The following is an 18237-nucleotide window of genomic DNA, read 5'->3' on the forward strand; positions in this document are numbered from 1 at the left end:
TTGTTGGATGATTTAGTCACATTGTGACTAAATACACCCTTACCTGTAATAAAATCACACTAATAAAACACCCTTCTGTGGCTTTATTCAGTTGCATTATAGTTCAACCACAAATTATATTGTCCTTAACAAGCACAACAATTAAAGACACATTCCATGATAATTATTAATGTTTACTGTACATACCCACACACTGTGTACCATTAACCCTCTCAAAACCATGCGGACAGCTTTTCTCTCCATTCGTGCTACTTCCTGTGAAGAAACACATTGACACAAATTTATTGTTGAATCATAGGCCAAGATTTTATTTCTTCAGTTTCATTTTGTAAAAAATTACAGTTATGTCCTACGATTTACCCTTGAGACACAAGACCTCTTCAGTGGTCTGACAAAATGCTGGCAAAATACAGGCATGTTGTCATCACAGCAGCACTGAGCTCAGTAACCTCCACCAAATATAAATGTCAATTTAAATTAAAGATCATTTCACACACAAACCAAACCTCCAGCAATGGATTTAGCAAGAAGTTCAATAGACTGGGTATGCAACAGAAGTTTCTGAATGAAATGTTCAGTTTGACTCCATTGTGACATTAAAACTGACACTGACACAAATTTTATAAAGTAAGTAGACACGATAATGTGGTTGACAAAAGTACACAAAGCATGTACATGAGTTAAAGAGGAGATACACTATGTAAAATATTACTCCATTAAAAGTAAATGTGATCCCTTAAAAAAAATTCACTTGAGTAAAAGTAAAAAGTATTTGCCTTCAAATATACTAAAGTACTCAAAGTATCTCTCTCTGTCTGAACTTAAAGTCTCCCAAAATGGAAAAACTTTAGTAAAGTAGAGTTGCTCAAGGGATCAGCAGTGGTAGCATGGTGGTGCAGGGAGAGTTGAACTAACGACCTTCTATTCAGAAGGCCAACGGCTTGACCAGTGATCTACTTTTCTTCATAGTACCTAACAGCTAATGTTCCAACTTGTGCTCAAGAGTGTAAAGCCAGTTATGTACTGTAGTTTTCAAGATTGAGTACAGCATTTAGTAGTTAAAAAACAGATACACAATGCTACCTTTGACAACAATGGCAATAAATGGTAAAAAAAGAGACGTTGTTCTGAGGGCTTAACGTGAGTCAAAAATTTCTTTTATACCAAAATGATCCATCATCAATATTAGAGTTATAAATTAAAGAATGACATTTGTGAAAATGTGGTGGTGTCATTGACATTAGTTCTGGGTGAATAATGATTTTAAACAAAAGATTATTGCTCTTAATGTCAGGCTTTTGGCTTCAGTATCTATGTAATGAGCAACAAAACTATATTTTCCCCCAATTCTTCGAAACAGAAAGTTGACGAAAACACTTCTAGACAGACATCAAAGACATTTCATGCTGGTTTTGTAAATGAATAAGATTATTTCTCTGAGGGTTTAAGATCGATCCTTCTCCCCCTTTACGTGCAACTGTATTAAATTGAAAATCTCTAGGTATAATTTATAGAATGTTACATAAACAATAATCTATCCAAGCTGTGCTTAGCACTGACAATGTAGCTATGTTCCTAATATTATGTTTTGTGGCATACAGTCAACAGCTGTTCATTTTTGTGCAAAGACATCATACATCATACATTATAATCAGTGTTCACGTTACAGAGGATCTTAGGAGAGTTGAACTCTGTTAGCTGCTGCAAGGTGGATCCACACAGTTTACTCTATTGGGAAGAATATCATGTTTTTAAGTAGCTACACATATTTTTCTGGTGTAATCAGCCTTAGGCGGGAGGGCCTTAGAGGAAAATTAAATTGTTGTTCTTCCATCAACATACTTGAATAATCAAGTAAAACCTCAAAAAAGCCATCGGTGCCTCTGGCTTTGAGTAGCTTAAGTATTTATATACAAAAAAATGTAGTCAATTTTTATTACCGATTTAGTTTTGATAGCAATGAATAGAACTATTCTAAAGGTGACGCATTTCAGTAGAAGGTGATAGAGGCATTATTGAGATCTATGCTTAATACTGTTAAAGCATCTCTAGCCCCTGGAAATAATAATAAAAGAAAAACATCCTTCATTTCAGTGATATCCAAGAGCTCATCTAGCTTAAATATTATTTCATTATTTCCTGCATATTCCAATATGTGGTTACTTATTTTGTTTTTGTGAATCATTTTGAACAATGCAAGAGGAAAATGATGTTGATGTCCATCCATCCATCCATCCATCCATCCATCCATCCATCCATCCATCCATCCATCCATCCATCCACTCTACACATCGTTCACTTAATGTTGAAGTTTTTTGAACTGTGAACTTAAAATTTGTAGTTTATACATATATATATACACACACACAAAAGTGAAGTGAAACACAATGTTTAATATAATGTCAAAACTTGTCACAAACTTTGTGTCTGTATATAGAATGGAACTCAGATGGTTTAGATTGCAGTGTGTATTGTAAGTTGCACTAAACCTCAAAGCAGAACATCATGATCAAAATTTAAAAGCTCTACTAAAGGCTTCCAAGTTCTCATAGTGTCAGTGCATTAGTCAGAGGACCGTTGGGTCAGACTTCATAAAACATGATGTTCTTGCTTAATCGTGCTGGCCCAGCCTGAGCATTGTGCAAAGGAGAATTGTGCAACTACATGGTTAACATTATCAGTGTCAACAGAATGCTCCTGTACATGTTCCTACCAATGTGCAACTTAGAGTTAATTAATATGAAGAAGCCTAAAAGAAACTGTATGGAAGTTCTTCCCATGATCAAGGATCCTCCTGATATATATATATATATATATATATATATATATATATATATATATATATGCACAGCCACATAGTAAACAATTAACCGGTCTGTTTAACGTCACTTCAGCATCAAAGACACCTAATGTGGATCAGGTGCTCCTGCCCTTTAAATTTGCTTTTCTATTTCTGATTATTTATTAAATACATTCTGTGACGGTCAAAGACCTGAAGACTTAAAGAATAAAGAACACAAAGTGAAAAGTGATAGACGAAACACTGGCACACCTCCATGTTTCGCCAAGAAATCTGCCTAGATGAACTTCTTGTTGAGAGGAAGAACACCATTTTCTCATCTCTCCATAAACTTTTCAGCAAAAAATTCATTTCATTGTCTGAACTTCATTGTCAGAAGACTGACCAGACCTGGAAAAAAAATGCCTATACTTTTAATGTGGTGTAAAAACTGTCCATAGCAGCATAGGAGAGCATTGATGCTGTAAATACATTCAATGTCTTTATTCCCTAATCAATCTACTTTTATCTATGGTGATACCTTATGAAGACAGATATTTTCATTCTTAAGCATTCATCACCACCAGAGTCGCAAGCACCGTCTTCAATTTCAGGACATTGTATGTAACTATTACCAACCCAGTGGAGACATCTTGAAATTCTCCTTCTCCTCTGACAAGAGTTAGAACATACATGTAGGTGTGTTCATAGTAGGGCTGTAGCTATTGATTATTTAAATAATCGAGTATTCTACCGATTATCCCAACAATTAATCGAGTGATCAGGTAAGAAGTGCTTTTTCTTTATTAAAGAGCAATACTAAATAGTAAAGAAAAAATAAGATGGGTCTCATAAAATGAACAAGTAATTTTTTAATTTGTTTCCTTTTTAGAAAGAAGAATATCTGTGAAAACTAAACCTATTTAGTGCATACAAATACAATGTAAATACAAATATATAATTTCAAAAATCAAAAAATGTATATCAATTTCAGATTACTCGAGCCATTTATTTAAAGAATACACTGTATTGTGTTTTCTTTATGTTTTAGTTTGAAATGATCCCAAACTTTGGAACCTTTCTGTCACTTTTTATTTGCCTGAATCCTATGAAAGCCCAAGTCTGTCACCTAAAAAACAAAGTTTGCCTAATTCTGACTTTTTTCTTGCAATTTTCTCATAATTCTGACTTGTTCTGATTTGTTTTTGTTCTGTCTTCTCCAGTGCTGATTGTTAGAGTTCTCTTCAGATATTTGAGTCTATGGTTTTATTTTCAATGTGTAAAGCTTTCTGGCACTGCAGAGGGGGGTGATGTTGCCCACTTGGAATTGCAAGCAGTTAAGTCGGAATTGAGAGAAAAAAGTCAGAATTGAGAGAAAAAGAAGTCGAAAACAGGCTTCTCCTCGCCCTTCATTGTTATCTCCCCATTCTGCTATTTCTCATTCTGCAGAGTCTTTTGTGTTTACCTGTCCAAAACGATCCAGATTTTAGCTTATGGTGTGTCAGTAATAATGGTCCGTGAGGAAACACAGTGTTCTGTATATAGTTAAATGAACTAAACAAAGCATCGAGGCAAATAATTTGCTTCAATTAGTTTTTTTGTATTTAAATTACTCACGTTACTCAATGAATTGTTTAACTCCTAGTTAATAGATGTGAACCTGAGTAGTGGTGGCAATGACTGGGTTTTCTCATATTTGCCCATCACACAAACCTAAAATATGCTTTGTTCTCCAGACTTTATCATGCAGGATCATACAGTCCAGGCTCAAAAGCACTCGAAAGAAACACACAAAAAACAGATGCACTTTATTTTACGTATTCTGCTTGTTCTATTCCAGAACCCTTAAAACCCCACAAGACAGGACAAATGTACCTCATAATGTACCTCAACATTCACGTATTGTCATGCTAATCATGCTAAACTCTGACCCAAAGGCTATTAGAATCTGTATATCCAAGAGTGACTAAGGTTCAGGAACTGGTCCAAAGCATCCATTAGTGGGTATCCATGGTAAATGATATTCATCATTTTGCAAAACTATGTTTTTAAAAAGTTTCAGGTTATCATGCCTATGTTAATGGCCAAGCTGAAAAAGCTAATCTAAAAGGTAAAAGGAAAAAGGTATTTTGCACTGAACACCCTGTGGAAAGGATTTTTCCCCCTTATGAATTAGTAAATTGACTTAAAAAACCTGCATCCACTCAGCCGCTTGACATCTGCTATCTGTTTTTCTCTGCTTCTATTCTTCAATTAATGCGTAATAATATTTCATCATTCTGCTAATATGTGATGACAGTCAGTCACAAATGTGTGCTGTCCTCCCAAATAAATCACCAAATATCAGCTATCTTATTAAGAGTCTTGGCTAGTACTCTTTAGATACAGCTAAGCAGACTAGCAATATTAAACCCATACAGAGCTTAAAAGTACAAAGGTAATGGCTTGCTTAGACAATGTTGCTTAGCTAATCACTTGAAATCTCGTGAAATTAAAAACATTCTGGTTTTTAGCAGTACATGAAGCATAAGTAGGAAAGAAAGTATGCCTGCAATTTGGTTATTAAAATGTAGGGACAATCCATTTACTGGAATGTTTTTTGGAAGGTAAAAGCAAACCAGGGAATAGGGAGGAAGCCCATGAATAAAGAAAGACATTCAAAACTTTCCACAGACAGTAACTCAAGCTGAAATAAACTGGAACCATGGAGCTGGAAGTCAGTAAAGCTTCCTACTGCTGCACAAGCATGATGCTTGACTATATATGTGCTTTGGCAAAAACACATCTCTTCTTTAATCAACTTGATGCATTTGGCTTTCAGTTGTCGACATTACAATGGTATGTAGGCCTGAAGTGTACAGATATTTACTCAAATTTATTTATAAGCATCACAGGATCTATTTGTCTCATATTACCAAAATTGAGAAAAAGCCTTTTTGGACATTTGAGATGCTTCTAATTTTCAGCTAAGAACTGTCTCAAAGAATCAGCCCATTTGTAAAGGACACAGCACTAGCAGGGGTCATCTGTCAAATCAGGACACCACAAACAATAGTAAAATCTATTATATATAATCAGCAGCTGATTTTGCATGCAAACACAAACACAAAAACAAGGTATAGATAACACAATAGTATAGCTGCTATGTGCAGTAATTCACAAAAATGAGATACTCACATTTCAGCAACCATTTTAGTATATCTTCTCAAGGGACTATACTATAGAAATTAAACTTGGATAAATATTAGAGAAGCCTTCAGAAGCCTCTTCTGAAGCTGGCTTACGAAAAAGCCTGCAAAAAAGTTAATGAAATTGGTTGAGGAGTACCAAAGAATTTGTGTCTTGCCTACAGTCAAGCATTGTGGTGGTAGTATCATGGTATAGGACTGCATTAGTGCTGCTGTTACTGGGGAGCTACAGTTTATTGGGAGAAACGTGGATTCCAATATGTACTGTTACATTCTGATGCCCTGACTTCAGAAACTGGGCCAAACGGCATATTCCAACATAATAACAAACACCAAGATGACAATTGCCTTGCTGAATGTGAAGATGATTGAGTGTCCAAGTATGTCTAAAAACCTAAACAGTATTGAGCACCTGCGGGACATCCTTATGTGGGAGCAGGAAAATTGTCATTATGGAAGAGTGAGTGGAAGAGGATCCCAGCAACAACTTGTGTAGATCTGGCAAATTCCATGCTCAGGAGGATTAATGCAGTGCTGGATAACAATGGTGCTTGACACTTTGCACACTTTGACATGTTCACTTAGGGTTTACTTACTTTTGTTGCCAGATATTTAGACAATAATGGCTGTATGAGCACAGTAAATCTATACTGCTATAGAAGCTGCACACTGACTATTCTAAAGTATATCCAATTTTCCTTTCTAAAATATTGTCCCTTAAGAACATATAATAAAAAGGTGCTGAAATGTGAGGGGTGTACTCACTTTTGTAAGTGTATATATTTACACCAACCAGGCATACTATTATGACCTTATAACATTATATTATTATGAGTGAATAACACTGATTATCTGATTATCTAAGTGAATATTTTGTTCAACAAATTGATGCGTTAGAAGCAAGAGAAATGGCCAAGCGTAAAGATTTCAGCTAGTTTAACAAGGGCCAAATTGTGATGGCTATGGTCAGAGCATATCCAAAACTGCAGCTCTTGTGTGGTGTTCCAAAAGTGTTCCAAAGAAGGAACAGTGGTGAACACAGGGTCATGGGCAGCCAAGACAAATTGATGTAAGTGGGGAGTGAAGGCTGGCCCATGTTGTCCTATCCAACAAATGAGCTACCTTAGCTTACATTGCTGAAGAAGTAAATGCTGTTAATGCTCAATGGATCAGGACTGTTTTGGCATCAAAAGAGGACCAGCACAATATTAGGCGTAATCATAACATCATAATGTTATGCCTGATCAAACACTTAGGCTACTTATGACACCGGGCCCTAACATCCAGACTCCATCATCAGGCTCCTCAACACACAGAACTGAACTGAAATTCAGCTAACTCTTAACACACACACACACACACACACACACACACACACACACACACACACACACACACACACACACACACACACACACACACTCACACACTCAAATGTTACAAACCTAAACTCAAACTCACACTCAGTACTCATTTCATCATATAATTATATTATAACTGTTTACATGCTGTATTTGCACACCTCTCAATTGCTGCATTGCTGTTTTGCAAAACATTGTGTTTACACATACACCTCTTTATAATTTTCTTTTTTGCACATTGTACTGTATGACACATTATTTAGTAGGTATACTGGATGGCGCTATTTTGTGCATTTGTGTATCTGTCCTACACTGTCATGTTTTGTCTTTTGTCTTGCACTGTTTGCACTAGGTCGCACACGATGCACTTTACTGTATGTGACCAGGACGACCTACTTTAGTTGTTAGCTCTGTGTTCTGTTATGTAGCTCTGTGTTGTGTAATGTAGCTCTAAGCTGTTTTATGTAACACCAAGGTTCAAGGTACTATTTCACTTTGTACTGGGTCAGCTATGTATGGTTGAAATGACAATAAAAGCTTCTTGACTTGACTTGACTTAATCATAAAGTTATGACTGGTAGTTGTATGTATATATGAATACAGATGTTTTGTGAGGATAATACAAAACCTCACTAATATCAAAAAGTTGGATAAAAATGCTTTAATGACAATTGTATAAATTGTATAAATAATGTACATAGCTGTCCTAGTCATACCTGTTGAAGGGCAGAGTGTACAGTCCTTTATTCCCCATGCTATACCATTTCTCTTGCAGCATGTTTCCTGGCTGTGGAGGCCAGGCAGTGGAGAACTGCACTGTGGAAGACAAAACAATAAAGATTCATTAGGACCACCTACACTAGCATATTCAAGAAATGAGACCAGGTTCTTAAGATATTGTTATTCGTATAGATATTACACATTACATGAGTGCACATGTTGGTCACTGAGCAAAGTTTACAGTCTGCTTTGTTTTGATTAATATAAATAAATCAGAGGAAAAATATACACAGATCTCCGATGTGCATGCCATGTTGTACATGAACGTACACTAGGCTTACATTACATACTAGCACATGGCACCAGATGTTGGAACTGGAGCAACTGTTTATTACATCCTTAATTCCCAAAATGTTAGGACACGATTCAAAACTTAAATAAAAACATTTTATCTAAAATAGAACATAGAAAATAGCAAATGTTTAAACAGAGGAAATTTACAATTTTAAGTAAAAAAAATAGTCATTTTGGATGCAACACATTTAAAAAAAAGTAAATGTTATCAAAATTATCAAAACAGTTGGAGAAACATTTTGTGACTAATTAGGTTAAATGAAACAGGTCAGTAAGAGAATTGGGTATAAATTGTGTATCTTAAAGAGACAAAGCCACTCAAAAGTAAAGATGGGCAGGGCTTCACCAATCTGTGTTTACAAATTGTGAAATAATTTTAGAATAATGTTCCTCAACATTAAATTGTAAAACAAGAAAAGCAGAATATCTCATTACTTACATTACAGATCACCAAAACTTCAGCAACTGGTTTCAGCAACTAAGCCTGGCCCTATCCCAACTTTTTTGAAACCTGTTGCAGCCATTAAAAATCTAAATTACCTTATTTTTCTCTTCAAAATTGTATATATATATATATATATATATATATATATATATATATACTCAGTTTAAACATTTGATATGTTTTTCTTTTGTTCCAAATAGAATTTGGATGTATGAGATTTGCAAATCTTTGCATTCTGTTTTTATTTACATTTTACACAGTGGTCCAACTTTTTGGGAATTGGGGTCATAGTTATATAAGCACAGTATCAACCTGATACCTGTATTGATGCCTCATTAAGTAAGGTTAGCTTTTTAGCTTTTAGAATGTCCATGAGGGTATATAACAAAACAGATCTGATCCTCTGTAACTGCATATCAAATACTATGCCATGTACTGTGTAGTGTATTATTTATCAAGTATTACACACAAACTGCATACTACTGCATACTAGGTTCTCCTAGTACCGATGGTGTATCTTGTTGTAGTGTTTAGTATGATAGCATGCAAGGCTTGCAACCCTAGCATTGTGCATATAATCTGGCCAAATCATCATCATACCACATTTTATACAATACACAAGATTTAATTAATTCCTTTTCATCTTATTTGTGTTATTAAACCAAACATATCTCGCCAGTTCTGTAATTATACCATGTATATGAATATGTCCAGTTGGCAAGTCTGACAATCTAAATTCATAAGGCATGATGTGTTTTCTACACTATTGCCTAACTTGTTAAATGTGGAGAGGCTGTGCAAGAGTGTGTGGTGTCTGTGTGTTGTGTACTTCTTACCTGGCCATTGCGAACTTCTCTGAAGCAATATTTAAACACAGAATCCTCTGTGTAGATAGAATCTCCCCTTAATGTTTGGGCCTGGACAAGAGCGGGTGGATCCTCTGCTCTGTCTGCCAGATACATACTGCGATGATCACTGTTGCCACTGGAACCTGAGAGTCTTGATGATCGAATCATGGTCTCCGAGCCTGAACTTGAAGTGACCTTCACCACCTGGTGGATCTTCACTCTTGCCTCAGGAGGGTGATGGACTCGAACTGTCACCATAGGAGATCCTAAATACATGAACACACAGCAGTCACACATGCATATACACACATAAACTTTATCACATTAATAAATACTGTACAATGCATACTGGAAAGTATTCACAGGGCTTCACTTTTTCCACATTTTGTTATGTTACAGCTTTATTCCAAAATGAATGAAATTCATTATTTAAAAAAATTCTACCTACAATACCCCATAATGACAACGTGAAAGAACTTTGTTTAAAATCTTTGCAAATTTATTAAAAATAAAAAATGAAAAAAAAATATTCATAAATATTCACAGCCTTTTTTAAACAGGTGCATTCTGTTTCCAGTAATCATCCTTGAAATGTTTCTACAAGTTGATTGGAGTCCACTTGTGGTATTTCAGTTGATTGGACATTATTTAGAAAGGCACACATCTGTCTATACAGTATAATGTCCCACAGTTAACAATACATGTAAGAGCACAAACCAAGCCATGAAGTTTAATTGATTGTCTGCAGACCTCTGAGACAGGATTGTATTAAGGCACAAATCTGGGGAAGGGTATAGAAACATTTTTGCAGCATTGAAGGTTCCAATGAACACAGTGGCCTCCATTATTCATAAATGGAAGAAGTTAGAAAGTTTGGATGTTTTTCAGCGGCAGGAACTGAAAGACTAGTCAGGATCGAGGTAAAGATAAATGCAGAAATGCACAGACACATCCTTGATGAAAACCTGTTACAGAGCACTCTGGACCTCAGACTAGAGTAACAGTTCATCTTCCAACAGGACAATGACCCTAAGCACACAGCCAAGATAACAATGGAATTTCTACGAAACAACTCTGTGAATGTCCTTGAGTGGCCCAGCCAAAGCCCAGACTTGAACCCAAATAAACATCTCTGGAGAGATCTGAAATGGCTGTGCACTGTCGCTCCTCATCAAACCTGATGGAGCTTGAGAGGTTCTGCAAAGATGAATGAGAGAAACTGGCCAAAAATAGGTGTGCTAAGCTTGTAGCATCATACTTAAAAAGACTTGAGGCTGTAATTGTTGCCAAAGGTGCTTTAACAAAGTATTGAGCAAAGGCTGTGAATACACAGTACATGTAACTTTTCTCACTTTTTATTTCAAACAAACTTTTTTCACATTGTCATTATGGCGTATTGTTTGTAGAACTCTGAGCTGAAAATGAACTTTATTTTCATCGAAAAATACTCCCTTAGTAGGAATAACAGCTTTACACACTCTTGACATCCAGACATTTAGTTTGTCCAAACCTACAGCTGAAACACTTTGAAATGATTCTTGTAAAACTTGCCAAAGGTGTCCTTGGCCAGTTGAATATTTATTTCTGACCTTGTGATCCAGTTTATCCCAGAGCAGTTCATAAGATTTAGGTGCTGTGATTTAAGCAATCCCATGATAGATTAAACTTCAGCCGACTGTTTTCTTTTCAAATAATGCTTACAGAGCTTGGACATATGCTTCGGGTGACTGTTTTGTTGTATGATAAAGTTGTTTCCAGTTATCCACAGTTTAGATGTTATTGAAATATGGAATGGTAGCCATATTGGTTCGGTATTCCTTTCACCCAGAATAAGTGCCCAACATTCCCTGCTTGAAAACGGCTCCAAACCTTCAAGCTTCCACCTCCATGTTTAAATGTGTGAGGCAGTCTGCTAACATCTTCTCTCCTGTTCTCTGTCTTACATAAGCTCTACTGTTAAACAAAAAATAAAATAAAATTAGGACTCATCTATCCACACAACTTTCTCCCAGTTTAATTTGTTTGTGTTTTTGCAGTTAACCTTATTTGTCGAAATAAACAAAAGGAACATGCATGTGTTTTAAAAACCATAAAAGGCTAGGGTTTCCAAACTTGTAGCAGGCCCTGTACTTTTACTTATTCCATAATAATAACTGTAACTCCTAGCTGTTTGCAAGACTGGTTTGCAAGTAGTAAAGCAAGTAGTGGACAATTCACAGCTCAAAAGATCAAATTTGTTTAGAACTATTTCATAACAGGGGAAAATGTAAGTGAATAATTGCTTTAAAACTAAAGAAAACCATCTAAGATTTAGTTTTTAAGATCAGCTTGAATAAATAAAATAAAGGTTATATCACAAACATTGCAGGAGAAAGCTAGCTCAGAACGAACACTGGTCACCAGAATCCTACAATCTTCTTAATGGATGCTGCCAATCATCCAATATCGTGATCTGCGTTTTCATTATTATTAAGAATTTAGTCTCATCCCTAGTATACCACATGTTTGTTGATATGAGCTGTTTAACAAAAAGATTTACAACACCAAATAGGCCATGACATCAACAGTGCTTCCCACACTGTATGCATGAGCCAAATATGTGAAAATAATGCAGTTGTGCAAGACTTTAGTGTTAACAACCCAGAGTCAAGAAATCCTTGAGCATGAGCATCAATGTGGTTTAGATTCAGAGATGTATTGCTGTAAAATGTAATGAGACGACCTGGGGAAGCAGAGCACCAAGTAGTGAACACTAGGGAAAGATTAAGCAGGAGATTAGAATGTAATAGAATCATTGCCTGTTCTCTTTAGCCATGTGGAGTTTGTTATGAGTGTGAGTGAGTGTGAAAGAGAGAGAGAGAGAGAGAGAGAGAGAGAGAGAGAGAGAGAGAGAGAGAGAGAGAGAGAGAGATTTTGTGTTAGGGGTATTGTGTTAGGGGTATCGCCTAGGGTATAGCCTAGTTATGAAATATTGCTTTTTAAAGATTTATCAGCGCATTAACCATAAACCAGTTAACTCCAAAAAAAATTTGAATGCGCAACAAGAAGTACTGCTTGATTGTTTTTCAAATTTAATAGGTCATGTAAAAATTTCATGAAATTGCAAAACTGGGACTCCAGTCTCAAAGAGCCAAATGATATGAAGCGGTGGTAGATTCCTCTCAATCTTTACTAATATTGTCTTTATCTTTTTTCCTCCTATGGAAACAGTAGATGAGTCAACTGATATGTTTATCTGCAATGTAAAAATTGTTGTTTTAAAATCTTTAATACAAAACCTTCTGAAAGCCCCAGACATTTACCACCTCTTACATTAGTAGTAACTCGCCTTGTTTGAATTTTCCTGACTGAAAAAAGGCACTGTCAAGATAAATTGAGTTAATATCATGTGATATGTCAGTGTATGTTTGTTTTAGCTGATGTTACACAAATAATAGTTTCTTAGGAATGCCTACAAAATTTAGTATCTTGCAGTTTTTGGGTCATAAGAGCCACCTGAGTTTTTTTTTTAAATATTACAGTCAAGGTCATCTTACACTAATAATAATGCTACTTCTGCATACACTAGAACAGTTTTCATATAGGTTTTCTTGTTATTGTACTGCAGGTACAGTAAGATGTATGTATTCTTTCACAATTAATTGAAGATATATTTAACAATTTTGTGGAATAATTAAAAAAATGAACGTAAACATCAACTTTCAATCAGCAACCTTTCTTTTTATTTACTTCACTAGCTCCAGTTCTGTACTCTGATAAAGTACACATCACAAGCCCAAATATTACTCTAAGAAATATTTTCCCTTTTATTTTGGTATAAATATTAAAAGTTGCAAGAACTATAATTATTTATGCATTCAATATTCCATCCTTTTTTATAATAACATTTTGTATAATTTTATTAACTTATTTATTTATGAATTAGGACATAAGATAAAAGAGTAGAAAAATTAATTAAATAATAATTAAATACATTTCCCAAAGTAAAAATATCTGAAAAGGTATAACTACTTTAACGCACTTGCCTACATTCACAACATAAAAGTAGGCAAGTTTCTTTTATAACTTTTTTTAACTGTAGAAATTTGCTTAATATTACATTGGATTAATTGTATTGTTTTATGATAGAAAGTTATATACTGAAATGGTTGGTAGCAGTAAATGTCCAAATTGTCAGAAAATGGGGTTTAAAAACAGTGTGTAAGAAGTGTGTGTGTGTCTCTGAGGAAAACGTTGGATTATTGTTTAATAACTGACTTTTATATTTAGTTGTAGATTAAGACACAGCCAGTCACAATCTCCATGTCAAATTCCAATCCATAGATTCTGGTCAATCAAGACACAGTTAGTTTACCTTACCATTAGTGAGGTTCTGCTGTCGATTCTGTAAAGGAAGGACGTACTCCGAATGCATCAGCCCCTGACTTGTTGCCCTTGAAGGTATCTTCTCAATCTCATTGACAGAGGAGAAAGATGAAGGTGCAGGGATATGGCAGAATTTTCCAGTAAAGTTCAAAGGACAGAGACATCGATCTTTCTGAATGCACACACCTCCATTTTTACACAACATGGGGCACAGAACTAAAGGAAAAGACACAGAGAGAAACTTAGATACATTTAATCGAATCAAAGTCAGTATGCTGAATGCACTTTTTGGACCTTTTATTAGTTACAGCTACATTAGATACAATCTGGATGTACATCATAGGTCTGCAACTCCAGCCTCTTTACCAGTATTTTATTTCAAACAATTCGAATGAAGTGTTATGTCTGCACCATAATACACTATTATCTGGTGATTCTTATATCTTCAATTTGTCTGTGAACTGTTTATTTGTTTTGTGTTTTTTTTCAAATATATTGACTAGCTAGAAATCATTAACTAAAAATTTGTTGACATAAAATCAAATTTTATGTGTGTAAAACATTGAACAATAAAACTGCCACAAAGCAGCTATGCAAAAATCCAGACAAACCCTTGATCCATAATAAGCAGGCCAGAGAACAGAAAAACAGAGGACAGTGTCTAAGAAAAACTCCCTGAGACACCATGAGGAAGGAACCAACCTTGAAAGGGAACAAATCTACTTCTTGTTGGCAATGGGCAGTGGAATTAACAAATATTGCTCTTCCATATTTCATTTCATTTATTTAATTTTATTACAATCATCACAGTTTTTAATATAAGGTTTACAATTCACCATATATGGTAAAAGACTTTAAAAAAAGTTTCCAACAGTGAGGTAGACATACTATTGCATATTGCTACAGTAGAACAGAACCAAAATTGTTTATTTGGAACATTTATGAGCATTGTATCGAAGCTATACATACAAAATATGTATGTACAACAAATATGTGGGATGGAAGAATGACAATTATCTTAGCATACATGTGATTGCTACTCTGTATGGACAAAGGTATTCGGACACCTGACCTTTCCAGCCATATGGGATTTTTCCCCAAACTGTCGCCACAAAAATGTAAGCACAATTGAATAGAAAGTCTCGATAGCATTACATTTTCCCTTCATTTCATGTAGGAGATCCAAACCTGTTCCATACAAAAGCCAGCTCCATAAAGATATGCTTGAAATGGGTTAAAGTGGAAGATCTCCTGCTATAAAGCTCCGACCTCAACCCTGTTGTACATTCTCTGGATAAATTATGCTGACTGCACACCAGGCCTCCACACCCCACATCAGTACCTGACTTTATTAACACACATGTGGTTGAATAAGCACAAATGTTATTGAACACACTCCAAAATCTAGTGGACCATCTTTCCAGAAGAGTGGGGTCTAAATATAGAATGGGATGTTCAAAAAGCACATGCAAATCTTATGTTCAGGTGTCCACAAATTTTTGTCCAAATAGTGTATCTTGAATATTGTCCTATTTGTTTAGGATTTCATATTATATTATTTCAGTAAACAAATATAAGATAATTAATCCTATTTCTGCACAGTTATATTCATTGCAAACTGATTTCAAGCTATTTGTACTCTATTCAGACTGAAACTAGTCTTTTTCTATTGACCAACTGTTTCATTTAAAGCATTTATTACTAAAAACAAAAAAATATCAAGTTTCAGTCTGAAAAGAGTACAAATAGCTTGAAATCAGTTTAATAATCTTTTTTATTTGTAATTTTATAATAGAAAATACCAGATACATTTGATTATATTTAAGATGTATTCTACATACAGAAGTTCAGGAACATTTTAAAGAAAAATTTAACTTCTTTTGACGTTCTATAAACTTTTAAACACAAAACTGTGTATTTAACAGTCGAAGAGACACCCCGTTGCTTCACTTACATATTATATCTATATCTTATTATCGAATTATCACTGAATGTGGTCTTTCATTAACACAGACTGCTACAAGCCAACCTTGTGAAATACTGAAAATTGCCATATTTGTTAAATTATAAAGATTTTATTTTTAGAAATGCATATGGATGGATAAAAACGCTGTGTTTGTCATTTTATTTGTATTCATAAAAACTAATTTAAAAAGATTTTAGTATTCCTTGTCTTTTAATTATGCATTCACTCTTGCATATGTACATCATCAAATATACCAACACACACACACACACACACACACACACACACACACACACACACACACACACACACACACACACACACACACACACACACACACACACACACATACACACATTAGGTAAAATCTTGGACATTTTCCAAAGTCCACAACTATCCATCAATTTTATGACTGATCTTTTTTTAGACCATACCTGGTTGTTCAAAGGTGTTCGTGTGTGTGTGTTTTCTCCAACACACATTTAAAGTTGGCCCAAGACTATTAGAGAAAATAAACTGATATGTGCATATGATTGTGTAGAAACCAAAGAGCCCAAGTTGTATCACACAGAATCACCAGAGGCACTACTTTACTCATGACATCACAATGATCTCATGCAGTTTAAGTAACAAGACCTCATTGTTTGCTGAGTCAGATCGGTCCTGCAATGTGTGCGTGTGTGTGCGTATGTGTGTGTATTTAATATTTGAAACTGAATTGTTTACTATTACTTATATATACTGTGCACATTTAATTACTCTGTATTAAATAGTCTGAGATTTGAATTTGATTAGATTGGAATTAAGTACAATCTTTCTGGTGACTTACTTACAATGAAAAGTTTTCACTGATGTGACCGATGCAGTCTGTTCATAAGCAATGAAAGCAATCCCAATATGAAACTGGAATTTATTTAATTTTTTTGTCACACACACACACACACACACACACACACACACACACACACACACACACACACACACACACACACACACACACAAACCTTAAATCACCAATAGTTTCTGTCAAACAACCAATTCTCTTTACCAAAAACATTTACCACAGAAAGAACAACATGCTGCCCTGTGCATAAGTAACTGTGAAAGCAGTAATGTGTTGCAAATCCTGTCAGGATGAAAAATGTCAGAACAGTAATAAAATAATAAATAAATACAAAATCACACACTATGGTTTTAGCTCTTAGTGAATGCTTCATTCAGTACATGAGCAGCTTGACATATTTTGTAATAAGCAGCAAGTTTAGGTAATATTCTGACAGCATGTGTTATTATTTAAGGAGTTTTTTTTCTTACAGAGATGGAGCTGCAGTTGAGGCATGCCAGCGTTGAAGAAAATGTGCTGTGTGTAATCATTCAGTTCAGTTCCACGTATGAGACATGTGAAACATCTTTAAATGTTATGGATTATTGATATTACTCTTACTATGATTTTGATAAGAGAATCTGAAAAGCATTTTGGTTACACACACACACACACACACACACACACACACACACACACACACACACACACACACACAAAAAGTAAAATTTACAAATATTATATACATTAATGTCCACATTTGAACATATAGGATTTTCAATTGAAAATACACAAAAAATGGTTGGCTTATGATTTTTGAAGCAAAGAAAGTATGTTTAATATTTTGATATTAAAGATTGTGCACATCTCTTGGCCCTTTTAAAATGCTAAGGAGATTTGCTTAGTTCAAAAGGTCAGATTCATCCTTAGTCCTAATCTCTTCCATTGAGGCATGTATTCAGATGACTCTGATGTATTTGACCTAAAATGGATCATAAGTTTTTGCATAAATTTGTGGAGTCTGTGTTCCAGCACTACACAAAAAAAAAAAAGACAAAATACAAATACTAAGACGCTGTAAAAATGTGTTATTGTCTATAATATTTGGAAAAATAAGGGAAAGAAAACACACACAATAGAAGCATTTTCACTTGTGGCCTCAGTGTATGTGTATTGCAAATGAATTTGATTACTGGCACCAATCCCCTTAAAGTATTGTCAAAAACATTAATAGGTATTTTCAGTTTGACAGTCATCTTCAATACAATATGATCCCTAACATGTGGTGCTGACAAATTGAAAGGCAACACCATACAGCGATTGATGAGGCATGGCACATTAAAGAGAAGTAAAATAAAAAATATAATAATAATAATAATAATAATAAT

The 18237-nt window shown here is 34.8% G+C and overlaps 1 protein-coding gene across 7 annotated transcripts in view; it reads right to left on the bottom strand.

Moving 5' to 3' along the window:
- Positions 1-18237, bottom strand: part of ltbp4 (latent transforming growth factor beta binding protein 4) — an 83757-nt gene that overhangs the window by 39235 nt on the left and 26285 nt on the right. For all 7 annotated transcript variants that reach the window (XM_083552762.1, XM_083552758.1, XM_083552759.1 and 4 more), the window contains 4 exons: positions 14055-14276; positions 9684-9961; positions 8045-8144; positions 187-255 (listed from right to left, as the gene is read on the bottom strand). In XM_083552762.1, the coding sequence (XP_083408888.1) occupies positions 187-255; positions 8045-8144; positions 9684-9961; positions 14055-14276 (669 nt within the window). The remainder of the gene's footprint in view (positions 1-186; positions 256-8044; positions 8145-9683; positions 9962-14054; positions 14277-18237) is intronic.

The sequence above is a fragment of the Silurus aristotelis genome (genome assembly GCF_946808225.1).
Source record: "Silurus aristotelis genome assembly, chromosome: 10".
Classification (NCBI taxonomy): Eukaryota; Metazoa; Chordata; class Actinopteri; order Siluriformes; family Siluridae; genus Silurus; species Silurus aristotelis.